General features: G+C 38.4%; 1 protein-coding gene across 1 annotated transcript in view; it reads right to left on the bottom strand.

Moving 5' to 3' along the window:
• The window catches only part of LOC140155282 (uncharacterized), a 142,774-nt gene that overhangs the window by 73,390 nt on the left and 41,960 nt on the right, over window positions 1–27,424 (bottom strand). Inside the window, exons 4-6 of the mRNA XM_072178053.1 lie at window positions 11,326–11,445; window positions 10,185–10,253; window positions 8,448–8,489 (exon numbers count right to left, since the gene is read on the bottom strand). Of these exons, the coding sequence (XP_072034154.1) occupies window positions 8,448–8,489; window positions 10,185–10,253; window positions 11,326–11,445 (231 nt within the window). The remainder of the gene's footprint in view (window positions 1–8,447; window positions 8,490–10,184; window positions 10,254–11,325; window positions 11,446–27,424) is intronic.

A 27,424-nucleotide genomic window follows, 5' to 3' on the forward strand; every position in this document is an offset into this window, starting at 1 on the left:
ATGGTAGATTCAGGCTGTGTTACCTTTTCTGCTGTAGTCGATTCAGCAGCACTAACTGGAGTGGTGGATACAGGCTGTGTTACCTCTTCTCCAGTAGTTGATTCAGCAGCACTGACTGGAGTGGCAGCTTCAGGCTGTGTTACCTCTCCTCCTGTAGTTGATTCAGCAGCGCTGACTGGAGTGGTGGATGCAGGCTGTGTTACCTCTTCTCCTGTAGTTGATTCAGCAGCACTGACTGGAGTGGTAGATACAGGCTGTGTTACCTCTCCCCCTGTAGTTGATTTAGCAGCGCTGACTGGAGTGGTAGCTTCAGGCTGTGTTACCTCTTCACCTGTAGTTGATTCAGCAGCACTGACTGGAGTGGTAGATACATGCTGTGTTACCTCTCCTCCTGTAGTTGATTTAGCAGCGCTGACTGGAGTGGTAGATGCAGGCTGTGTTACCTCTCCTCCAGTAGTTGATTCAGCAGCACTGACTGGAGTGGTAGATTCAGGCTGTGTTACCTTTTCTCTTGTAGTTGATTCAGCTGCACTGACTGGAGTGGTAGATTCAGGCTGTGTTACCTGTTCTCCTGTAGTTGATTCTTCGGGACTGACAGGAGTGGTAGATTCAGGCTTTGTTACCTCTTCTCCTGTAGTAGATTCTGGCAGACTGACATGAATGGTAGCTTCAGGCTGTGTTACCTCTCCTCCTGTAGTTGATTCAGCAGCACTGACTGGAGTAGTAGATGCAGGCTGTGTTACCTCTTCTCCTGTAGTTGATTCAGCAGCACTGACTGGAGTGGTGGATGCAGGCTGTGTTACCTCTTCTCCAGTAGTTGATTCAGCAGCACTGACTGGAGTGGTGGATGCCGGCTGTGTTACCTCTCCTCCTGTAGTTGATTCAGCAGCACTGACTGGAGTGGTGGATTCAGGCTGTGTTACCTCTTCTCCTGTAGTTGATTCAGCAGCACTGACTGGAGTGGTGGATGCAGGCTGTGTTACCTCTTCTCCTGTAGTTGATTCAGCAGCACTGACTGGAGTGGTAGATACAGGCTGTGTTACCTCTCCCCCTGTAGTTGATTTAGCAGCGCTGACTGGAGTGGTAGCTTCAGGCTGTGTTACCTCTTCTCCTGTAGTTGATTCAGCAGCACTGAATGGAGTGGTAGATTCAGGCTGTGTTATCTTTTCTCCTGTTGTCGATTCAGCAGCACTGACTGGAGTGGTGGATTCAGGCTGTGTTACCTCTTCTCCTGTAGTAGATTCTGGCAGACTGACATGAATGGTAGCTTCAGGCTGTGTTACCTCTCCTCCTGTAGTTGATTCAGCAGCACTGACTGGAGTAGTAGATGCAGGCTGTGTTACCACTTCTCCTGTAGTTGATTCAGCAGCACTGACTGGAGTGGTGGATGCAGGCTGTGTTACCTCTTCTCCAGTAGTTGATTCAGCAGCACTGACTGGAGTGGTGGATGCAGGCTGTGTTACCTCTCCTCCTGTAGTTGATTCAGAAGCACTGACTGGAGTGGTGGATTCAGGCTGTGTTACCTCTTCTCCTGTAGTTGATTCAGCAGCACTGACTGGAGTGGTGGATGCAGGCTGTGTTACCTCTTCTCCTGTAGTTGATTCAGCAGCACTGACTGGAGTGGTAGATACAGGCTGTGTTACCTCTCCTCCTGTAGTTGATTCAGCAGCACTGACTGGAGTGGTAGATTTAGGCTGTGTTACCTTTTCTCCTGTAGTTGATTCAGCAGTACTGACTGGAATGGTAGATTCAGGCTGTGTTACCTTTTCTGCTGTAGTCGATTCAGCAGCACTAACTGGAGTGGTGGATACAGGCTGTGTTACCTCTTCTCCAGTAGTTGATTCAGCAGCACTGACTGGAGTGGTAGATACAGGCTGTGTTACCTCTCCTCCTGTAGTTGATTCAGCAGCGCTGACTGGAGTGGTGGATGCAGGCTGTGTTACCTCTTCTCCAGTAGTTGATTCAGCAGCACTGACTGGAGTGGTAGATACAGGCTGTGTTACCTCTCCCCTGTAGTTGATTTAGCAGCGCTGACTGGAGTGGTAGCTTCAGGCTGTGTTACCTCTTCACCTGTAGTTGATTCAGCAGCACTGACTGGAGTGGTAGATACATGCTGTGTTACCTCTCCTCCTGTAGTTGATTTAGCAGCGCTGACTGGAGTGGTAGATGCAGGCTGTGTTACCTCTCCTCCAGTAGTTGATTCAGCAGCACTGACTGGAGTGGTAGATTCAGGCTGTGTTACCTTTTCTCTTGTAGTTGATTCAGCTGCACTGACTGGAGTGGTAGATTCAGGCTGTGTTACCTGTTCTCCTGTAGTTGATTCTTCGGGACTGACAGGAGTGGTAGATTCAGGCTTTGTTACCTCTTCTCCTGTAGTAGATTCTGGCAGACTGACATGAATGGTAGCTTCAGGCTGTGTTACCTCTCCTCCTGTAGTTGATTCAGCAGCACTGACTGGAGTGGTAGATGCAGGCTGTGTTACCTCTTCTCCTGTAGTTGATTCAGCAGCACTGACTGGAGTGGTGGATGCAGGCTGTGTTACCTCTTCTCCAGTAGTTGATTCAGCAGCACTGACTGGAGTGGTGGATGCCGGCTGTGTTACCTCTCCTCCTGTAGTTGATTCAGCAGCACTGACTGGAGTGGTGGATTCAGGCTGTGTTACCTCTTCTCCTGTAGTTGATTCAGCAGCACTGACTGGAGTGGTGGATGCAGGCTGTGTTACCTCTTCTCCTGTAGTTGATTCAGCAGCACTGACTGGAGTGGTAGATACAGGCTGTGTTACCTCTCCCCCTGTAGTTGATTTAGCAGCGCTGACTGGAGTGGTAGCTTCAGGCTGTGTTACCTCTTCTCCTGTAGTTGATTCAGCAGCACTGAATGGAGTGGTAGATTCAGGCTGTGTTATCTTTTCTCCTGTAGTCGATTCAGCAGCACTGACTGGAGTGGTGGATTCAGGCTGTGTTACCTCTTCTCCTGTAGTAGATTCTGGCAGACTGACATGAATGGTAGCTTCAGGCTGTGTTACCTCTCCTCCTGTAGTTGATTCAGCAGCACTGACTGGAGTAGTAGATGCAGGCTGTGTTACCACTTCTCCTGTAGTTGATTCAGCAGCACTGACTGGAGTGGTGGATGCAGGCTGTGTTACCTCTTCTCCAGTAGTTGATTCAGCAGCACTGACTGGAGTGGTGGATGCAGGCTGTGTTACCTCTCCTCCTGTAGTTGATTCAGCAGCACTGACTGGAGTGGTGGATTCAGGCTGTGTTACCTCTTCTCCTGTAGTTGATTCAGCAGCACTGACTGGAGTGGTGGATGCAGGCTGTGTTACCTCTTCTCCTGTAGTTGATTCAGCAGCACTGACTGGAGTGGTAGATACAGGCTGTGTTACCTCTCCTCCTGTAGTTGATTCAGCAGCACTGACTGGAGTGGTAGATTTAGGCTGTGTTACCTTTTCTCCTGTAGTTGATTCAGCAGTACTGACTGGAATGGTAGATTCAGGCTGTGTTACCTTTTCTGCTGTAGTCGATTCAGCAGCACTAACTGGAGTGGTGGATACAGGCTGTGTTACCTCTTCTCCAGTAGTTGATTCAGCAGCACTGACTGGAGTGGCAGCTTCAGGCTGTGTTACCTCTCCTCCTGTAGTTGATTCAGCAGTGCTGACTGGAGTGGTGGATGCAGGCTGTGTTACCTCTTCTCCTGTAGTTGATTCAGCAGCACTGACTGGAGTGGTAGATACAGGCTGTGTTACCTCTCCCCCTGTAGTTGATTTAGCAGCGCTGACTGGAGTGGTAGATACATGCTGTGTTACCTCTCCTCCTGTAGTTGATTTTGCAGCGCTGACTGGAGTGGTAGATGCAGGCTGTGTTACCTCTCCTCCAGTAGTTGATTCAGCAGCACTGACTGGAGTGGTAGATTCAGGCTGTGTTACCTTTTCTCTTGTAGTTGATTCAGCTGCACTGACTGGAGTGGTAGATTCAGGCTGTGTTACCTGTTCTCCTGTAGTTGATTCTTCGGGACTGACAGGAGTGGTAGATTCAGGCTTTGTTACCTCTTCTCCTGTAGTTGATTCAGCTGCACTGACTGGAGTGGTAGATTCAGGCTGTGTTACCTGTTCTCCTGTAGTTGATTCTTCGGGACTGACAGGAGTGGTAGATTCAGGCTTTGTTACCTCTTCTCCTGTAGTTGATTCAGCAGGACTGACAGGAGGGGTAGATTCAGGCTGTGTTACCTCTTCTACTGTAGTTGATTCTGCTCGACTGACAGGAGTGGTAGATTCAGGCTGTGTTACCCCTTCTCCGTAGTTGATTCAGCAGGACTTACAGGGGTGGTGGATTCAGGCTTTGTTACCGCTTCTCCTGTGGTTGATTCTCCTGGACTGACAGGAGTAGTAGACTCTCCCGGTAAATTCAAGCTTGGTAGATTAGTAGGAGTGGTAGATTCTAGCGGGATTATTTCTTTTGCTGTTGTAGATTTCGTAGGTGTACCAGCAGTAGTCTGTGCTTCTGTCACATTCATACAGAGCTCAGGTGATTCATCACTGCTATCAAAACAGTCTGGTTCACCATCACATATCCATGTGTCATTTATACAACCACCACTGACACATTGAAACTCATACTCGAGGTCACAAACACAGTTACTTTCATCACTGTTATCTTTACAGTCGACAAAATAATCACATGTGTAGTTCAGAGATATACAAGCTAGACCATCAGCACAAGTAAATTCATCTTCAGAACATATGTGGGTGGTTGTGGATTCAGGCTTTGTTACCTCTTCACCTGTAGTTGATTCAGCACGACTGACAGGAGTTGTGGCTTGAGATTTTGTTACCCCTTCTCCTGTTGTGGATTCAGCAGGACTGACAGGAGTGGTAGATACAGGCTGTGTTACCTCTTCTCCTGTAGTTGATTCAGCAGCACTGACTGGAGTGGTGGATGCAGGCTGTGTTACCTCTTCTCCTGCAGTTGATTCAGCAGCACTGACTGGAGTGGTAGATACAGGCTGTGTTACCTCTCCTCCTGTAGTTGATTCAGCAGCGCTGACTGGAGTGGTGGATGCAGGCTGTGTTACCTCTTCTCCTGTAGTTGATTCAGCAGCACTGACTCGAGTGGTATATTCAGGCTGTGTTACCTTTTCTCCTGTAGTCGATTGAGCAGCACTGACTGGAGTGGTGGATGCAGGCTGTGTTACCTCTCCTCCTGTAGTCGATTCAGCAGCACTGACTGGAGTGGTAGATACAGGCTGTGTTACCTCTCCTCCTGTAGTTGATTCAGCAGCGCTGACTGGAGTGGTGGATACAGGCTGTGTTACCTCTTCTCCAGTAGTTGATTCAGCAGCACTGACTGGAGTGGTAGATTCAGGCTGTGTTACCTTTTCTCCTGTAGTTGATTCAGCAGCACTGACTGTAATGGTAGATTCAGGCTGTGTAACCTTTTCTCCTGTAGTCGATTCAGCAGCACTGACTGGAGTGGTGGATGCAGGCTGTGTTACCTCTTCTCCAGTAGTTGATTCAGCAGCACTGACAGGAGTGGTAGATACAGGCTGTGTTACCTCTTCACCTGTAGTTGATTCAGCAGCACTGACTGGAGTTGTAGATACAGGCTGTGTTACCTCTCCTCCTGTAGTTGATTCAGCAGCGCTGACTGGAGTGGTGGATGCAGGCTGTGTTACCTCTTCTCCTGTGGTCGATTCAGCAACACTGACAGGAGTGGTGGATTCAGGCTGTGTTACCTTTTCTCCTGTAGTTGATTCAGCAGCACTGACTGGAGTGGTAGATACAGGCTGTGTTACCTCTCCTCCTGTAGTTGATTCAGCAGCGCTGACTGGAGTGGTGGATACAGGCTGTGTTACCTCTTCTCCAGTAGTTGATTCAGCAGCACTGACTGGAGTGGTAGATTCAGGCTGTGTTACCTTTTCTCCTATAGTTGATTCAGCAGCACTGACTGGAGTGGTAGATGCAGGCTGTGTTACCTCTTCTCCTGTAGTTGATTCAGCAGGACTGACTGGAGTGGTGGATTTAGGCTGAGTTACCTTTGCTCCTGTAGTCAATTCAGCAGGACTGACTGGAGTGGTAGATTTAGGCTGTGTTACCTGTTCTCCTGTAGTTGATTCTTCAGGACTGACAGGAGTGGTAGATTCAGGCTTTGTTACCTCTTCCCCTGTTGTTGATTCTTCAGGACTGACAGGAGTGGTAGATTCAGGCTGTGTTACCTCTTCTCCTGTAGTAGATTCAGCAGCGCTGACTGGAGTGGTAGATTCAGGTTGTGTTACCTCTTCTCCTGTAGTTGATTCAGCAGCACTGACTGGAGTGGTAGATTCAGGCTGTGTTACCTTTTCTCCTGTAGTTGATTCAGCAGCACTAACTGGAGTGGTAGATTTAGGCTGTGTTACCTTTTTTCCTGTAGTCGATTCAGCAGGACTAACTGGAGCGGTAGATGCAGGTTGTGTTACCTCTTCTCCTGTAGTAGATTCAGCAGCGCTGACTGGAGTGGTGGATGCAGGCTGTGTTACCTTTTCTCCTGTAGTCGATTCTGCTGGACTCACAGGAGTGGTAGATTCAGGCTGTGTTACCTTTTCTCCTGTAGTTGATTCAGCAGCACTGACTAGAGTGGTAGATGCAGGCTGTGTTACCTCTTCTCCTGTAGTTGATTCAGCAGGACTGACTGGAGTGGTGGATTTAGGCTGGGTTACCTCTTCTCCGGTAGTTGATTCAGCAGGACTGACAGGAGTGGTAGATTCAGGCGGTGTTACCTCTTCCCCAATAGTTGATTCAGCAGGACTGACTGGAGTGGTAGATGCAGGCTGTGTTACCTCTTCTCCTGTAGTTGATTCAGCAGCGCTGACTGGAGTGGTAGATTCAGGCTGGGTTACCTCTTCTCCTGTAGTTGATTCAGCAGCGCTAACTGGAGTGGGAGATTCAGGCTGGGTTACCTCTCCTCCTGTAGTCGATTCAGCAGCACTGACTGGAGTGGTAGATTCAGGCGGTGTTACCTCTTCCCCAATAGTTGATTCAGCAGCACTGACTGGAGTGGTAGATTCAGGCTGTGTTACCTCTTCCCCAATAGTTGATTTAGCAGCACTGACTGGAGTGGGGGATTCAGGCTGGGTTACCTCTTCTCCTGTAGTCGATTCAGCAGCACTGACTGGAGTGGTCGATTCAGGCTGTGTTACCTCTGCTCCAGTAGTTGATTCAGCAGCACTGACTGGAGTGGTAGATTCAGGCTGTGTTACCTTTGCTCCTGTAGTTGATTCAGCAGCACTGACTGGAGTGGTAGCTTTAGGTTTGTTAACCTCTTCCTCCATAGTTGTTTCAGCTGGCATTACAGTAGTTGCAAATTCTGCAGGGGTTATTTCTTCTGCAGTTGCAGATTCAGCAGCTGTGCCAGCTGTAGTTTGTGCTTCAGTCACATTGTTACAGAGCTCAGTTGCTTCATCACTGCCATCAAAACAGTCTGGTGCACCATCACATACCCAAGTGTCATTAATACAGCCACCACTGACACATTGAAACTCATACTCAAGGTCACAAACACAGCCAGTAGTTTCATCACTGTTATCTTCACAGTCGGTAAAGTAATCACACCTTTGGGTTTCAGGAATACAGGTCTTCCCATCCGCACACCTATATTCGGTTTTGTTACATGCTACATTGGAACAAACAATGATTTCTTTGAGAACCCTCTCAGTACATTAACATCATCATTAGATCATGTTAAACAGAAGTTATTTCTTATTCTAAGATACAATATGAACATGATATGAAATCAAAAAGATTGACCATCATACCTGGCAGGTAAAATATCCCTGAAATGTAATGTTATGTAATATAAACATTGAATATAAAAAACAAAGGCACAGTGAGAACATAAATATTATATTCTACAATCAAAGCTAAAATTAACTTTGATAATCAAAAGCCTTATGCAATATAAATATCATACGAGTAGTAGCATGTTTAATTGTTTATGGGTTTGAGTATCTTCTTCTACCAAGAATTACATCAATGCCATTATATGGGAGTTGCCTTATGCCTCCGAAGAGCATAAATGACTACTTTTTGCAGAGCTTTGAAAGACCTGTCTTTCATCTGTTGCATCTTGAAGATACCTTTGGGCTGATTTTTCACCTGTATCTGGTGTGATCAAGCAAAATCAGTCTGAAGTTGGGCATATTCAATTTTTATTTCCCTACATTATTGTACAAGGCATTTGCAAAGCTACATTTTGCAGAAAACACCACTGAAATTGAACATTTAGTTCCAAAGATATGAACAGTTGAAGTGTTTCCAAAACAAAAGACAGCAAAGAAATTATTTCCTTTGTTAAGCTGTATCTGAAAATCAATATTTCTTACTTCCGACTGATTTTGCTTGATCACATCACATATATTCAACACAACCTGATGGAAAGAAATTATACAACATCACACATTTGTAACTTTTGTATACTGACCTGGTGCTGTGGTAGCAAGAGTTGTAGTTGAAGGTGATAGACCTGTAAAAGAACCCAAATGACAATAAAATAATGGTAAAAGCATTTCCTTGTACACACAAGAACACATTATTTAAACCCCGAGGGCCAATTTCTCGAAGCTTGGCTAGTGAGCAGGCTTCTTTAGCCAGCAGGCTAGCCCTACCAAGTGGATCCATTTAATGAATTTATCTTTCTAGGTGATGTACGATATGAAATTGGAAGCAAGGGAAAATATAGGACTAGTTGGGCTTAAGCCTGATGGCTTAGGAAGCCTAACCACTAGCCATGCTTTGAGAAACTGGTCCAGAGAGGCCATTAAAAGACTCAATTTTCATCTTCAACCTCTATCTTATACCCACCCTTGCACTGTTCTAGTTTAGTCTGAACTGCCTTTAAAAGTTATACAGCAATAATTACATGGAAGTAAAGTAACACATAAAGTTCTGCCTCAACTGTTGTACTTTCAATTCTGAATATGGTAGCTTCCCCAAACATTGCAAAATAATACATTGGTGTGTCCCCTACAAACCTACACAAGAGAATCTCACAAAAATTTACTATTCCCCTTCTTAGGAGAATTAAGATTTTTGATTATACTAAGCAAATATAACAGACATCAAAAGACAACCATGGTGACTGATTGCCAGCAATAAATATATATTTTTATCTGGAATGTCTGATGACTGTATCATAGTACCTGGAATCGGGTGCTTTATCTGTATGCAATTGCTATAGTTCTGTCTCCAAATTTAAACACAAACAGCAATAAAGACACCCATCCAATGTTGTCCACTTTAGCGATTTTCAAATAAGCTTCCTCGACATTCAGATACCAAGTTTCATCTTCATAAAAGACGTGGAATGCCTCCGTTTAGGGGTTTCATCATTTTTTGAATGATCCTTGTACATAATGTATTCTTAAACACTTGAGAACGTTCCTGCAATCTCATTGGTTCTTACCCATGTGATATGACACGATATCATACACGATACGCATGCTCGTTATTTGAACTAATCGGGAGGTGCATAGCAACAACAGGACTACTCGATTTTAAGCCCTAGGTAGTTCCTTGCAAGGGGTTTAATTTGATTAAAATTTGTAATACTTATGATATTTCTTTTTGAATTGAAGTGTTTAAGAATGAGAATAAAGGTATTGTTTTTAACCGCTGTCGCAGCATCTATCGTCTCATATAACACGGGCGACATCATTATTTTTGGCGTAAAACAACTCGGCTTCGCCTCATTGTTTTACTTAAAATAATGATGTTGCCTGTGTTATATGAGATGATAGATGCACCCCAGTGGCTAAAACCAATACCTTTATTCTCTAATTGTAAAATGGAATAACATTATCTGTATTTGTTATTGGTGATATACATATATAAGCACACGGCATGATCAAGCAAAATTAGTCTGAAGTCAGGCATATTCAATTTTCATTTTTTTACATGATTGTATAAAGCATTAATGTGCATAGCAACATTTTGTAGGAAACCCCTATTGGAATTGAACATTTAGTTCCAAAGATATGAACAGTTGAAGTGTTTCCAAAACAATATGCAACACATTAATGAAATTATTGTCTTTGTTTGGCAATATATCTGAAAATCAATATAACTGACTTCAGACTGATTTTGCTTGATCACATCACATATGGGGACAGACACACATATATCTCATAATAGGCCTACAGCATTTTAGGTGAATACTAACCTGGTGTTGTAGTAGTAGTAGGTCTAGATGTTGTAACAACAGCAGTGGTAGTACTAGGCTCTGGTGGACCTATAAAATAAAACAAACCAAATTTATGTTTAGACACCTAAGTTAATCCATGATTGAGCCACCTTTCTCTTTGTGATGACATACATATTCTTAAGCTCTAATTTGTCATGTTTATAAAAAAGTTCGTTGTTGTTTGGTTATATTCCTACGTTATTTTGTTGTTTGTCAGAGAGGTCTACATTTAGGAAGAGCAGCATATCTGCCTGAAAAGTTGAAAATCTTTGGTGTAATATCCTTTCGGGTTTGTTAGTCTGGTATCCTCAGTAACATACTTCATTTCTTAGCTCATTGTACTTGTTGTATACACACTTGTGAAGTTGACATACATTTCTTACCAGTTTTAACTTCTTGGAATAATAAACTTGACCTACTTCTGTGCCCTCACTTGTTACTGTCCCCACCCATGCATTTGTGACAGTGTAGTATGGAGGAAGTTGACCCTGGCCACATCCCAGCTTAGGATAAAATTGACCACAATCTGCAATTCACATCTTCCTTTTAACTCTTTGTCTAAAAGTCAGCTCATTTTGAGTCATTTTTATTTTAAAAAGTTAAAAAATTTGTCAATTTTTAATACAGATTTCTCTCCATGTGGCCATAATTTTGCCCCACTTGGAAATTTTTCTCAGCATCACAGTGTTAACCTACATAAATTTGGTATGCCTGATCTATTGTTCAAGTTCTTTGCATATTCTAGGCACTATCCCCCTCAATGTGGTTTGTGCCCTTGCCTATTGGACTTGATTGCCAATATTTACTTTTTTATGAGTTGAATGATGTATAAACAACGCAAATCATACTGACATTATACACATACATATATTCATACCTTGGGCTATTCCATTTAAAATCCACACACTTCCATTTCCCAAATCTTCCACAGGGGGAGTATGAATTTCAAATGGAATGCAGCTTAATTTTCAATTTCCATACACCCTCTGAGAAGGATTCAACCTGAATCTTCAACACAGGGAGGGTGAGTTTCAGATGGAGCAGCCTAAAGTGTTCATTCCACCTGAAATTCATTTTGGAAATATCTGAAATGGAATAGCACATTAGAATCAATACTTACATAATTGACAGATGACTCCTTCACATGGTGACAGTGTACAGTTACATATACCATAAAACTGGAAGTCTATACATTCACCACCATTCATACATGGGTCTATCTGTTCACATGCATTCCATGCTGAAAACAAGAAAAAAATAGACATTTGATTTTCTAATTTATCTGACAAATCATATCATTATTTGCCATCACTTGGATCATGGTCTGCCAGAAATACATGATTTTGGCGGCCAAAAAATGTACCTTGATTTTTCAAAAAAACAACACAAAAATATGTTTATTCAAGATCAAAAAATGTGTTGGTTTTGTACACATTTTTATATCTTGAATAGATTCTAAAGTAAACACAAGTTATAAATCTACCTCTTTTTGATACAAAACTGTACTTTTTTGGTAATTTTTATCCAATTTTTTTTTATTAATCAACCATGAATGATTGCAGAACTTGGCTTTAGGTCCGAGACACTGCAAATCTGCACAAAAATAAAGAAAGATAAGGACTAATCCCGGGACTAATCCTGTCTTCAAGAATGAATAAAAGGAACACACTGAAAGAATTTGGTTTTTTATTGATTCTTTGCATGACTTAATGAAAGGAACTGGGTCACACTTAGATAATAAGGGTTTATTATTTTTGCTTGTCAGTTGCAATTATCAACAAAAATCAAGAACTGGAACAAGACTTGTAATACTTTTTAATGAAGCGGAACACAATTTCCTAATATTTTGATTGAGAAATGGCATAAATGACATTCTTATTATCAAATGAATAAAAGCCGCAAATATTTCTGCAAAATAGATGGGATTTGTTTAAAACTTTCATACCCAAATATTGGGAGAAGCCACATGAAATACCACACATTGATCATGAGCTTTATTCCATGCTCTCTTGTTAATCCGTTTAACCAGAGAGTACAGAATAATTTCAATATATAGTCTGATAGTTTGGAGGATATGGTCCGATAATTTGGAGGTGGTACGAGGTTTAAAACCTCTTTACTTCCCTGATCTGACAATAGTGAAGCAAAGATGCACACCCACACACTTTTGATGCATCCTTTTCTACATTTGTAGTTATTTTAGTAAATCTTTTCCTATAAATTATTAACCAATTTCCTCCTTCATAAAAGTAAAAAAGTAAATCCCTGATCAAACAGTATATACAAAACTGTGTGAAGAATGAAACTTAAATTACACAGACTAATCGGTCATTCTGTGTGGGTTGCCGGTGGGCATGTTCACACGGTCATAGAACTCTTGAGGATCGGCGTACTTGAGAACTTTGATTCCTAGTTAGACCCGACTATGTTTCCACACCATATTCCATTGACCAAGTTTTGCGATAACTGATGACGTCAGCTTTGGAATTATAACTTGAAGCTTACGTGACATCTCTAGTCGCACACTGAATGAAACCATATGCAGTTAAATCTGTGATATTAAATATAATTAAACCCGAGAATCGCAAATGGCTTTTTCTCATGGCAGTAGCACTCAAGAACCACTTAAGGATCACTTGGGGATAAATTTGGAGATATACTTGGTGACAAACTTATCTGGGGATTGGAATCCTCAAGACTGTGAGATCACACGGTGGATTTCTGTAAGTTTTTGCTCAAGAGCCATGTTGCTTAAACAAAAAACCTTCTGTGTGGACCCATGCCTATAGTGTATGTTACAAAAAATACAGGCAAAGCAGAGTTTATGCAATATTGAATTAGGGTCAAGTTACTTTCTATCTGCTATCTTTTGTATTTAAATTAAATGCATACCTTTTATCCCAAAGTGGTTATTTATTTAAAGTGTAGGCCTACTATGTACTCTGACACCTAATACAAATATTTTGCAGACAATAATGAACAAGATGTTGGCTACGATTCTCATTCTTTTTATTTTAATTTGACCCTGATATATTTCCTTTTAATTATCATTTCACACTTTTCTTTTATTTTATGATTTGTTTTAATGAAAATTTTTTTTTTTTTATTTAATTTCTAATTTATTTATTTATTTATTAATTCAGTAATGGGGGGCTCTTATATATTTTTTTCATGTTCATGGTTGACAAGATAAGGTCTTGCTTTATATTTATTTCACCCCTTATGTATTTTTTTATTTTTGTTTTATGCATATATATTGTTATAGCACCCTCAATTTTTTTAGACCTATTTCAGTTCTGCGAATTGGTATGGGAGTAAAACGGCTCTTATTCACATATTCATTCTTTCCTACCCAGAATGCCAAAGGTGATATATAGCCTGGTTTTTCATGATTTCTCCGGAATTACATCAAATTGGATCATCAAATTTCAGGATGTAATGAGAAAAATATAATATATTAAGGGAACAAACCAAAAGATCGATGACGTCCTATAAACGAAACTAGTTTCGTTTAGGGGGGAGGGGGTAAAAATACTCGATTACGTTTGTACAAAAACATCGGTCTGAAGAATATGTCATTATTATTATTATGTCAAAATTTTCAACATTTTATTATAACGTTTCTGTCAGGGAGGGAGGGGGTCGGCTGAAAAACGAAACTAGTTACGTTTATAGGACGTCATCGATCTTTTGGTTTGTTCCCTAAATGATACCAAAAACTCATCAACAATGAGAAAAATTGGGGGGGGGATGATGCTGTCAATCAGGTTACGGACCTGTAATATTCCTAGAATTATCAAGTTTCTAATATACTCTGCACCGATTTTATAAGTAATTTGAGGCAGTCTGACTCTAAAAATAAGTACAAATTTAGAAATGCATTTCACAATTTATGGTTTCAGGCAGTGCAAGAAACAAACCTTTTTTTTTCACAACAAAATAATTAAGAATCCCTCAGCTGAGTAATTTGATATGTTTGCAAGTGTACAATGTAATTGTAATTCCCCCTCCCATTTTGGGGTGCTTTTGTGGATCATAGTGTCAACATCCTACTTGGCAGTCTAGAGATTCAAATTCAGCATACTTGGATAACAAACAAAAAATAAGCCAAATTCCCCATTTAGTGCAGGTTAGGAACCTTGTCGAATGCATCACACATTTTTCAAAATAAAACCAGTCTATTGCCCTGAGTGAAGCATTGTAAGTATTTTATCCATCTCCAAACATTTAAAATTGGCTAAACATATTATTTATAGTAAATAAACCAAGCTGTACAAAATGTCTCACCAGTCAGGTGCATTTATTGACATTTAGTATAATGTTGTTTTATTCAGCTCTAAGGAAAATGGAAACATTGAACTTTTAAGTACTGCATACTTACAATGTATGCATGAGTAAAAAAAAAAAAAAAGGTTGATTGATGTACACCGTAAAACAGTGTTTTTTGTTGTCTACGGGATTATTTACATACAATAAGTGCTGAAAATGGCCTGCAGTTCATCTTCTTCAACTATATCTAATAGTTAGCTATCCCTACTAAAAGATATTTGTATTGATTCCTTAAAAATCTTAAAATCTCTTATTAAAATCAGAGCCAATTTTGTTGATGATAGATGTGTGTCCGAAATACACATATTAAAGCCATATTACAACATTTCCATAAAAAATAGATCAGTATTTCTTTTCCATAAAATGTTAGCTTAGCTTTTACTGTATGTCATCTTTTAATTTTAAGCTGAATAACTGAGGTAAAGCAAAGAAAATAGGAATTTACTACCAGCGCCGATGTCATCAATGCATGTCACTCCATTCGGTTGTGCTACGACACGATCCTTTATGTATGTCGCCATGTACGTACTGTGTTGTTAACATCGAGTACGCATTCGACTAACATTTCCATCGTAATAATAAAACGATAGTTCCTGCGTTTTATTCAAAATCTCAGATTGTGATTAAACTACAGCACCTAGAGTCTTGAATTTTGCAGGGGAGTATGTTAGTTTAATAAAGTACATTATAATTATGTAAAAAAACAGAATTTTGAAAAATATTGAGGGCATTTTCCTCAGCAATGATATGACTTTAATCAAGTGGTCAATGGCTTCTTTAGCTTATATTCATTTGTTGTTAATGACAATATCAATTTGTCTAAATAGCAAATGAATACCTTGTACACATAATGGTCAAGTACCAGCCTGCATAGCAAATTTTCTTTATGTTGAGCTAGGACAGACCAGACAAAACACAATTGAAGATTTGGTTGGGTAATGATCCTTTAATTAGGCATACCATTTCTTGTCTAGTGGTTCAGAACAGTAGAAGCTGAACAAGATCAGTGAAGTGTGATCACATTATACCATGCACACGTGGAGAATGGCATGGTGATTGCTGCCCAAATTTTGGTACTACATGTGTAGATCCATCAGGGGTCCATTTCACTAAACTTTTAACCCTTCGTAACTCAAGTAACCGTTTGTACAGTTACAAATACCCAATACTAGACGTAACTTTATGAAGGGTCCTTGTAGTAAATCCCTATTACTTATCCCGTTGGTGAGTAAGTTAGGTAAAATGAAACTTATGACTCATCGTAAGTTACGAACAATTTGAGACTTACGTAGGTTTGTTAACTTCAGTGAAATGGACCCCAGGATTGATAAATTTATTCAAGGAAAAAGCAGACTTTAACCCTGATGAACCACTGACATTCAATGGTGGTATAGGTATGTGTGGTGGTCAAGAATACCATTTTCAAGCTCTGTGGCAGTTCTAAAGACATTCAGCTGGTGATCATGATCTACTTCTTAAAATTGAAAGACCTTCGATTTTGACCATTCACAGGTACAAATAGCCCCCTATAGCATTACACTGTCAGCTCCCGAAGACCCTCCATCTCCAAATTCCAGGGGAGTATACCTACAAAAAAACTGATAATGTGGCCCCCTACTGCAAGGAGCAACCCAATTTTTGCCTGACTTATTTGTCAAAATCCACAAACTGTATTAGAGTGGTATATACCCACAGATATCCAGGGGTGGAGGATGGGTGAGACCAAAGTTTTAGTCGTTCAGCTTACTAAACTTACTGATACAAATGCAAGCGAAACGCACACAATTTGCAATGATGACAACAGTTTGGAACCACTGTAAACCCTTTAAAGAGCAGCAGCCATATGTTTTTATATCAAACACATTATTTGGCTCAATGGTCTTTTTTGTGTGTACATTAATTTTTTTTTTACTTTTTAACTGCCTTCCGCATATTTATGATATTTTCAAAATGTATTATCAGTTCTCTAATTAACATCACCGTATTTTTGTTTGTTTATTTGTTTTTTCCAAGTAAATTTCGCAGGTTCATTACTATCACCCACAATGATATGTCAGAGTGACGGGCAAGGTTAAATTGCAGGCTACGGTTAAATGATCACAATAGATGGTCTTCCTTCAGCTGCCATGCACAACAAGATCAAATCCCAGTCATTACACTCCATAAAGCTCTCAACAGAGTTAATTGGCTCTAAAGTTGGGGTACATGTAAACAATACCTGGCTTGCATATTTTCAGGCATTTTTATTCAAAATTTTATTCAAAAATATTTGGGTAATTTATCACATTTTCCTCCCAGATAAATTAACATTGCCTCCCCCTCCAAACAAATTGTACTACCACTGGCCCTTACCATGCTTACTGATACCTACAGGACAAAGATAATCATGATGCCATTATGTAGAAATAAATAGATAAGACAATAATCGCTGACATAATGTACTGGATACGACTAGTTCTTGTGTGTCTGTGCTAATTTCATACACACAAAAGGATTTCTTTAGGTGACTTAACTCAAATTGTGAAATTTTGAGAAACTGATACAGCCCAATTCAGTCAGTGATTATAAAAAATCCTTTGATTCAGTGATTAGAGATGATTATTGGGGCACAAGGTAGCAAAATCTGGGTCAAAATGTAACTTTAAGTGTTCCAATGCAGGGTAATGTCAACAAAAAAAGCAGGTCTCAGAAGATTTCTTTTTTCTTAAGGCATGGGGTATGAACGTTTGGACAGTATTTATTGTGGGACATTAGAGCACATTAGACATATCGAATTGCATTCTAAATACGAAGAATGTCCTGATATCAAATAATTTTTTGAAATTCGCAATGTAATACACATTTTATGTAACCCATACGAAACTCACTCAGCTGATCCTGGTTGCGAAGGTTATTTGTGGAATGTCTAGGGTGTGCGCTCTTGTAGCAGCAATGTCCCCGAATTGTTGTTTAATGGATTATGGAATGATATAGGGCCGTAGTGGGCAGCTACAACCTGTAAAGTGTGCCGAGGCTTGTGGATCAACATCTAGGCGTTGTGCCTGTGCGTACATTGTAGCACACTATAAATCACTGCGCTTTTTTTTTTTATAGTATTCCCTGTCTGGAAGATAAGCTTGGAAATCAATATGTGTTCCTTTAAAATTTAACTTACCAATTCACCCTCTGATTCATGCAACAATTTTCTTGGCTTTAACTCAACTAATTTCATACTTCTTTAATTATGTTTTATTTACAAATCTCCAATAAACCATGTAAATGTTCTATGTGTGTCACAGACCCTTCCATACAAATTAACTTCATTTTCTTCTTATGTGTGGGAACTTGAAAAAATTTGAATTACCACAGCCACATGAGTATTTGCCCACCCCCAGACCTTCTATAGTGTGTCTCGTCTCAAGTTAAGAGTAATTAACGCCACTGGCAGATATAAATCAGTGTGATTACGCACTTGCGTCGCTAGCGTGGGGACAAATCATCCTTATACACATGTATTTTAATTCAATTAAATCCTGTAGTACATTTAATCTCAATGTTGCTTAGTCCAAATAGAGGCCCTGCATGTTTTTATCGATTGGCTCTAAACAAAGGATTTGAACCGGTGTCCTTCACCGTAATCATGGCGCAGTGCAGTCCATTCAATCAAACGTTGTCATCAAGGGCATCAACCTATTTGATCGTAGTGCATTTGTTATGTGTGTGAGACAAACTCTTGCGGAAGATTGCAATCATGCTTTTGTTGAATGCATTTGAGAAGTCCGCCATATTTATGGTATGATACGTCATATGCAAAACCTCTACCAGGACCCAGAACTAGCAAGGACTTTTTATCACAACCTTATAACAACCGGGCACTATCTCAACCTTTACTGGAGTTTTAAATACCTTGCATCACGGCTAATCAGTAGGACAATTTTTTTATGTTGGCCGAATGGGACCAAAGTTGACATGGAATGGCTCTCTAAAATAATATTTCTGATATTAAAACAACAAAATTGGCTGTCTAGCCTTGATTGGTCATCCTAGTGGAACACATACATTGTACTACAAGTACCGGTACTATTTTCTTGGTCCAATACCTGACTGAAACCTCCCACATGAGCAAAGATTTGGGTAAACAAATTAATCGGTTGACTGATTACATTGACTTTGACTTTTCAATGCTCTAACACCTACAAGTTATGTTATGTATGTCCCAGCAATTAAGTTAATAATAGTGTACATGTCACAACTTCTGTATTTAATGCAAATTTCTGGTTCTTTTATTTAGTTCAACTGTATTTGTGATCTTTTTTACCAGGTCCATTTCCAATTCCTCCCAATGGAAAGTTGTATTAAACGGGTAAAATACTAAATAATTACTGTGCAAGTCATAATTTTTGAAAAATTTTTTCATGCACTAATAATTTCAAACATTTAGGCCTACTTGTTTTTAATTCTAAGGTTAATTTCAAGATGATTTCTACATCAAGTTGCACACTAAAATACATAGTTTTGCCTGTTTTAATCTTTAAGGTGGATCAAGGGGAGCATGACCTAGCAGCCAATAATTGCATTTAAATATTGAGACAAACAAAGCTGACACACAAGAGGAATGGTACTGGTTCTATATAGGAGATCCCAAGGCTTGATATAACTATAAGGGAGTCATTTCCACCCCATGTGCATGATTTTGTTTTGATATGTTATTGGCCTTTAAACTCAAGAACCACAAGACCTATTGGATATATATTATTGGCTTTCTTGACTCATTTCCTATCACATCAATGTATTAATATTTAGAAGGGCTTACACTACTGGTTTTTAGTTCAATAGCTAAAACTGAAAAAGACATATGACTCCTGTTATCTGACTTGCCTTTTGAACCCATTAGTAAGTCCAAACCCATGGTACACAGGGGCGGATTTAGGGGGGCCGCCCTCTATTTTTTGACTAGCAACGGGCACCGGCCTAACTTAAAATACAAAAAATGAAAGAAATTTTTTAAAAATGAACAAATTCGGCCATGAAGAGCAAACAATGGGCCAAAACCGTTGAGTTTTAGAGGGGTAACCCCTTAACACCATTTTTAGTCATCGACCAAAAGGCCCCCCTCTATCAAAAATTCCTGGATCCAACCCTGGTACATATGTACATACATTGTATTCTATGGAAGAGTGTTGATGCGTTTGAACTTATGATGGGTTAAAGGACTAATTGACTCAATCACAGAAATCGCAACAGACCACGCAACATGTCTACAAAACCTTGTGTATTTGTTGTGGTTTTATCAAGTCAAACAAATTGTGCAATGTATGAATATAATCATCAAATGCCTGTGGTTCAATTTAATGTGCGGTATTACCTTATGTTTTTCATTATGCATTGCAAATTCAGCTCAATTCCATTTAATCTATTTTGTGTACAGTGTAATTTCATTTGATTGTACTTGTAAAGTAAGTAATGGGGTTACGCACCCTGCACAACATAATCACAAGTTGATAATGATCTGGTGTCCTTGTACATTATGATTATTGTAATGTTTAGCATTGTGTTAAATTCTTGCTTTTTATCATATTTGAAAATATTAGAATGATAATCAAATACAAATCATATGTAAATGAGCAAATAAATATTTAACGAAAAAATATAAAGAAAATAATAAGGAAAGGGGTATATACATGTACACTATCTTGAGTTCAGAATACTTTTCAACATCAATACAGCTTACTTGCCAACATAAACAATAATGCTTATAAAAAGTTATATTGATATAGATAATTAATGTTATCAGTTATTTCACACAAACTCAGTCAACCTTCATAAACCATAAACATAATATAATACATGAATGAATCCATTTGGCTGTGAATTCTAGGTTTGGTTCAATGAAATTTAGTGTTTCAACAATATTTGTTATTGGTATGAAAACAACAAATCCATGAAACAGGTAGGTGGTTCCAGTGGGAAATATATTTGTTTTTTGTTTTTAAAGTCAACAAGAATAAACATGTCAGCTTATTAGTATTTCCTTCATATGAGCAAGTTTAAGTTTATCAAGCATGATTGATTACGTATTCCACCATATACAATAAGAAATAGAATGTTGAATTTACTGTTTAAGGTGATAATTCCGGTAGCTAAGCATCCGGTTCAGGTTTTCTTAAGTACACATAGTCTCATGTTATGTTGTTATATAACCTACATTCTAATGAACCAATTGATGACATTATCTTTAGGAAAGTAGCAATTGTTGAACACTGTGATCATTTTTTACTCTTAGGTTGATAGCCTTTACTGATGAAGTCAACTTTAGGTTAATCAATCAATCAAGCACTAATGAAGTCAACTAAAGGTTGATAGCACTCATTGGACAAGTCAACTCAAGGTTGTGAAACTCTCTCTGATCAAGTTATCTTGGGTAGACAGCAACTACTGATGATGCCATAGACCCTGTTTACACAGAGAGAAGTTCGACATTAAATTCATATTGTGATCAGGAATTGACATACATTATTTTCTGACGAGGGGTGTTTACATTAAGCAGAGAGTCAACTTATTGATGAAGGCACCTTCAGTAAACAATTCTCTTTGATGAAGTCATCTTAGGTAGACAGTACTCATTGACAAAGTCATCATAGGTAGATAGCGCTCTTGATGAAGTCATCATAGGCTGATATCGCTCTTTGATGAAGTCATTTTATGTAGACCTCTCACTAATGAAGCCATCTCAGGTAGGTAACACTTATTGATGAAGTCATCTTAGGTATACAGCACTCGTTGATGAAGTCATCTTAGGGTAGATGGCACTCATTGATATGATGAAGTCATCTTAGGTAGATGGCACTCATTGATGAAGTCATCTTAGGTAGACAACACTCATTGATGAAGTCATTTTCGGTAGATAGCACTCATTGATGAAGTCATCTTAGGTAGATAGCACTCATTGATGAAGTCATCTTAGGTAGATAGCACTCATTGATGCAGTCATCTTAGGTAGATAGCACTCATTGATGAAGTCATCTTAGGTAGATAGCACTCATTGATGAAGTCACCCTAGGTAGACAACACTCATTGATGATGTCATCTTAGGTAGATGGCACTCATTGATGAAGTCATCTTAGGTAGATAGCACTCATTGATAAAGTCATCTTAGGTAGATAGCACTCATTGATGAAGTCATCCTAGGTAGACAACACTCATATTGATGAAGTCATCTTAGGTAGATAGCACTCATTGATGAAGTCATCTTAGGTAGATAGCACTCATTGATGAAGTAATCCTAGGTAGACGACACTCATTGATGAAGTCATCTTGGTAGATAACACTCATTGATGAAGTCATCTTAGGTAGATAGCACTAATTGATGATTCATCTTAGGTAGACAACATTCATTGATGAATTCATCTTAGGTAGATAGCACTCATTGATGAAGTCATCTTAGGTAGATAGCACTCATTGATGAAGTCATCTTAGGTAGACAGACAACACTCATTGATGAAGTCATCTTAGGTAGATAGCACTCATTGATGAAGTCATCCTAGGTAGACAACACTCATTGATGAAGTTATCTAGGTTGGCCATTGATGAAGTGATCTAGGTAGACAACACTTATTGGTGAAATCATCTTAAGGAGATAGCACTCATTGATAAAGTCATCTTAGGTAGATAGCACTCATTGATGAAGTCATCTTAGGTAGACAGACAACACTCATTGATGAAGTCATCTTAGGTAGATGGCTCAAAATATGCTAAGGTGTCATATTATAGCCATATATTTTGACATCTTTTTTTTAAAATAATAATTATAGAAATGGAATATTTGCTAGTTTAGTGGCAAGTTTAGGTAGTAAAGACATAGCATACACAATTTAAGTAAAATCCTTTCACTCTAAATAATAAAAAAAATAAAAAAATAGCTGTAAAAATGCCTATTTTTACACTTTTATTTGTAACATGCCAAGAGATGCCTTTTTTCAACAGATTTTAATTTTTTTATGGATCCTTATAGAAATTCATGTGACCTGTTTCCCAAAATGGTGCAGTAAACCAATCAAAAAAACAGAAAGAGGCATTATGAATTATAAGTTAACAGATCAAAAAAAGGATTTAAAAGTTTGCCTTGCGTATGTTACTATTGTCTGTCAAACTTTTGATTGATTTTGAAGTCCCTCAGTTTTTTATAAACAAAGACTTGAAGCATAAACTAAAGGGTAAATCTATTGTAAATAACTTCATTTCTCCATATTATAATCAATTTGTAAGTGGCTGCCATCTTTTTTGAACATATAACAATTTTAAAATTTTTCTTGAAATGTCTGTCAAATAGTAACATACGCAAGACGGTGCTGTAATTCCTGCTAAACTAGGGTGATACAGCTAATTATGCTACATGACATAGCATTTAGCTCCACCTAGCTTTGTGGCACTATCACTTTGTGAGGAGAAGCTTTTTGATGACACAATCCATTGTTAAGTGTTGTCTGTCAAACATTTGTACGCATAAGTAACATACATAAGATTTGTATGTGTCTGTCAAAAGTAACATACATAATACGTTAAAAAAAATTAAAAATCACTTGATGTTCACATTATGATGATAGTTTAGAGTTTATAAAAGTGTTTTAAAACATGTGATTTATAAACTGCATGTGATCTTTATTCAATTTCCCATCTTGAACTACTGTTTTTGCCAAATTATTATTCTGTATGTTACATTTGACAGACATCTTGCGTATGTTATGGCTTGACAGACACACATATTTTATTTATAACAATTTATCCTCCTTATTGTAATATTTGGACACATTTTTTTCCACAATCAGTTGCTGTAGGTCCTACACCTAAATAACCACAAAATACCTTATGTAATACTTTATAAATTTTTATTTGATTGCAGAAAATCATCAAAATTGTGTCTGTCAAATATAACGTACGCAAAGGGCTAGAAAATTAAATTTGTGAAGTAAATGGTCTATAACTTATCTTTCTTTTAGTGTATTATGAACGATATATGTGCATACTATAATTTAAACCTGGTTGGAGACCAAAAGAAAAGAGCTGGAAAAATAATTGTGTGTTACACTTTTATGACACCTTAGCTTATTTTGAGCCAGATAGCACTCATTGATGAAGTCATCTTAGGTAGATAGCACTCATTGATGAAGTCATCTTAGGTAGACAGACAACACTCATTGATGAAGTCATCTTAGGTAGATAGCACTCATTGATGAAGTCATCTTAGGTAGATAGCACTCATTGATGAAGTCATCTTAGGTAGATAGCACTCATTGATGAAGTCATCTTAGGTAGACAGACAACACTCATTGATGAATTCATCTTAGGTAGATAGCACTCATTGATGAAGTCATCCTAGGTAGACAACACTCATTGATGAAGTTATCTAGGTTGGCCATTGATGAAGTGATCTGGGTAGACAACACTTATTGGTGAAATCATCTTAAGGAGATAGCACTCATTGATAAAGTCATCTTAGGTAGATAGCACTCATTGATGAAGTCATCTTAGGTAGACAGACAACACTCATTGATGAAGTCATCTTAGGTAGATAGCACTCATTGATGAAGTCATCTTAGGTAGATAGCACTCATTGATGAAGTCATCTTAGGTAGACAGACAACACTCATTGATGAATTCATCTTAGGTAGATAGCACTCATTGATGAAGTCATCTTAGGTAGATAGCACTCATTGATGAAGTCATCTTAGGTAGACAGACAACACTCATTGATGAAGTCATCTTAGGTAGATAGCACTCATTGATGAAGTCATCGGTAGAACAACACTCATTGATGAAGTTATCTAGGTTGGCCATTGATGAAGTGATCTAGGTAGACAACACTTATTGGTGAAATCATCTTTAAGGAGATAGCACTCATTGATAAAGTCATCTTAGGTAGATAGCACTCATTGATGAAATCATCTTAGGTAGATAGCACTCATTGATAAAGTCATCTTAGGTAGACAGACAACACTCATTGATGAAATCATCTTAAAGGAGATAGCACTCATTGATGAAGTCATCTTAGGTAGGGTTTATGAAATAGTGCAGACTAAGGTATAGCTCAGATAATTTGATGATACCATCTTGGGTAGAACAGTCATTTATTTAGGTACATGTAAATGTAGCACACATTGATGACATCATCTTACAATGTAGATATACACTGAGCTAGCTCCATTTGATAAAGTGACTCAAAATACATATTGCCAAACCAGCTTAAATGCAGGTATAAAATGTTTGGTAGAATTGAATTTCATATCTAACCAAGAGAAAAGTTCAAACTTGTTAAATTTTGTTATTATTTTCACCATCAAAAAAAATATTATTACAGCAACTGAAAGATTTTGATATCTGCCAAGTTTGATAATCTTACTATAAATAGGGGAATGTTGTATGTATGTTTGTATGTGTGTATGTGGCATATGTCAAAGGCTCCGTCAGTTTCGATCCAAATGTCGCCAAATTCATACGGGAGATCGAGGAATATACGGGAAATGGACTGGACTTTATTTGGTTGAAATCGGTCAAGAATTGGCTGCAAAAACAGTGAAAATATGGGTAAAATGGGGTTTTTGTTATGAAAAACTGCAGCTGGCAGGCAGCAGCGTCAGCGCCGCGTGCGTAATGCGAACTACGCCAATACGCGCGTAAAGGGCGTAATACGCGCGTAATAGTCATAAATAATGGGAACGGGGTTAAATAAATAACATGGAAACGGAAATGATTCTACCTGTTCAGTAATTCTTCCTTTTATAGTGAACGCTCCCATTTACTCATCCCGCTAGTATTAATTAATAAATGAAGGATAATAAATTAACAATAAAATTGGGGAAAGGAAGATTTTGTCTGATTAGGCTAATTATTGTGTTCGCATGAGACTTTTTTCATACAAAAAAAACACATTATTTTTTCACTCACCAGGAATGCCAGACTTCATTGACAAAAATGGTCATGCCTGATTTAACTTCTTATTATCTCAACAGTTGTATCAGTAACACATATATTTCCGACAAGTTCAATAACATTGCTCATGTACAGGTAACAAAATCCCTAGTTTGTATGGTTCATCTAAAGGCTATGAAGAACGATCCCAAGTACCATTTTACTACTATTAAGCATGTTTGTATGTGTGCATTTATCATATAGCTTATTTATTATGATCATGAAACTTTAAATTGGGCAATTTGGTTTGATTTCGAACAAATATCGCACCTGTTATACACAGACTGTTAAAGCTTGGCATTGTGTATCAGGTTACAAAATGTGATGAACATCAATAGAAAGTGTGAAAAATAATGTTGTCTCTATCTCACCTCGGTTGAATACAACTACCGGTAACTTTTCTATGAACTTCCTTCCATTCAGTTGGCTGTGTTTGTTTGAAATTAAATCTGGCAAATCAATGTCTGAAGGCATTTAGTTACCTATTGGGTATTTTTGTTACAATTTTTACTTCCAAGTTAAAGCCATATTATAACATTTGCTGGAGGACACCCTCAATATTTTTCACAATTCTGTTTTTTACATGATTATATTGTACTTTATTAAACTACATGTAACATACATGTACCTTGTAAAAAAATCAAGGCTATAGGTGCTGTAGTTTTGTCAAAATCCAAGATTTTGAATAAACCGCATGAGCCATCGTTTTACTATTACGATGGAAATATTAGTTGAACATGTACACGATGTTCATAACATGGCGTGCAGGACGGATATACATATCAAAGGATAGTACCGTAACACAACCGACGGAGTGGTACACATTGGCGACGTCGGCGCTGGTAGTAAATTCCAATTTTCTTTGATTTACCTAAGTTTTTCGGCTCAAAATTAAAAGGGAACATATTTGATAATAAAAGCTAACATTTTATGGCAATTTTTTTTTATCAAAATGTGGGATACACTTTTTGACATTTTTACTAATGTGTGTGGGAGCTTTGAGACAAACTATTAAACTAAGATGGACTAACCTAGTTTAGTCTTTTCTTGTAAAATACATGCCGAAGTGGAGAATGAATGAAGGCAGTAAATAATTCAAAGTTGATAAAACCTTAGTTTATACTGGCCAGACAGCCAAAATCAGTGTAAATGCACATACTTAGAGCTGTTTTAGTGTATACAATAATGCCTGCAATCTTATACACATGTAGAAAATAGGATCTGCATTTTCAGATTTCGATATCATCTCCCTTTTACTATATTATATGCCCTTGTCCTATATTTGATACAAAGAGACTGACATTTGGCTAAAATATCTTGAATGGGTCCGCTTAAGCGGATAATAGTAATTAACTAAATAGTGAGTTAATTCCCTAATCCCTTCAAAAGCATTTCAGGGCCAAATTTTAAGCCTAATTTAATGTGTTGAATAGGTTACACAGATCCACCATTGAATCTTTGTAAATAATATGTAGCTCACCTACATACATTCAACCACTCCTCTGGTACATGTAGGCAGGGTGTTGAGTGTTCTAGATAATTTTTTTGCTTATATTTCTTTGCACAGTACGAAGTGAGTTCATTCTAATTTGGGAATATTCACAGGCGATGAAGCTTGACTAAAGCAAAAACCATGGCACAATATTATATATACCTGCACCTGTTATCATTGTAAAGCGCACGGTCTAGGCTCATCATTCCTAGAAAAATGTAAAGTTCAGCCATGGTATCAGTCAAAAATTCAGTTCAGTGGCTATAAGTGATCCCATTAATTTAAATTTATATACACTTTGGCCCTTGAGTAACCATATTATATTTTGTACTTGTACACCCGGGATGTACAAACAAACAAAATAGCCTACATGTATTTATTTCAGGGTGTTCAGGTTGGGCAAATTGCTGCATAGTGCAAATGCCTTTTACATAGGTAAAAAAATAACTACTTA

Source organism: Amphiura filiformis, chromosome 1 (genome assembly GCF_039555335.1).
Source record: "Amphiura filiformis chromosome 1, Afil_fr2py, whole genome shotgun sequence".
NCBI classification, from domain to species: Eukaryota; Metazoa; Echinodermata; class Ophiuroidea; order Amphilepidida; family Amphiuridae; genus Amphiura; species Amphiura filiformis.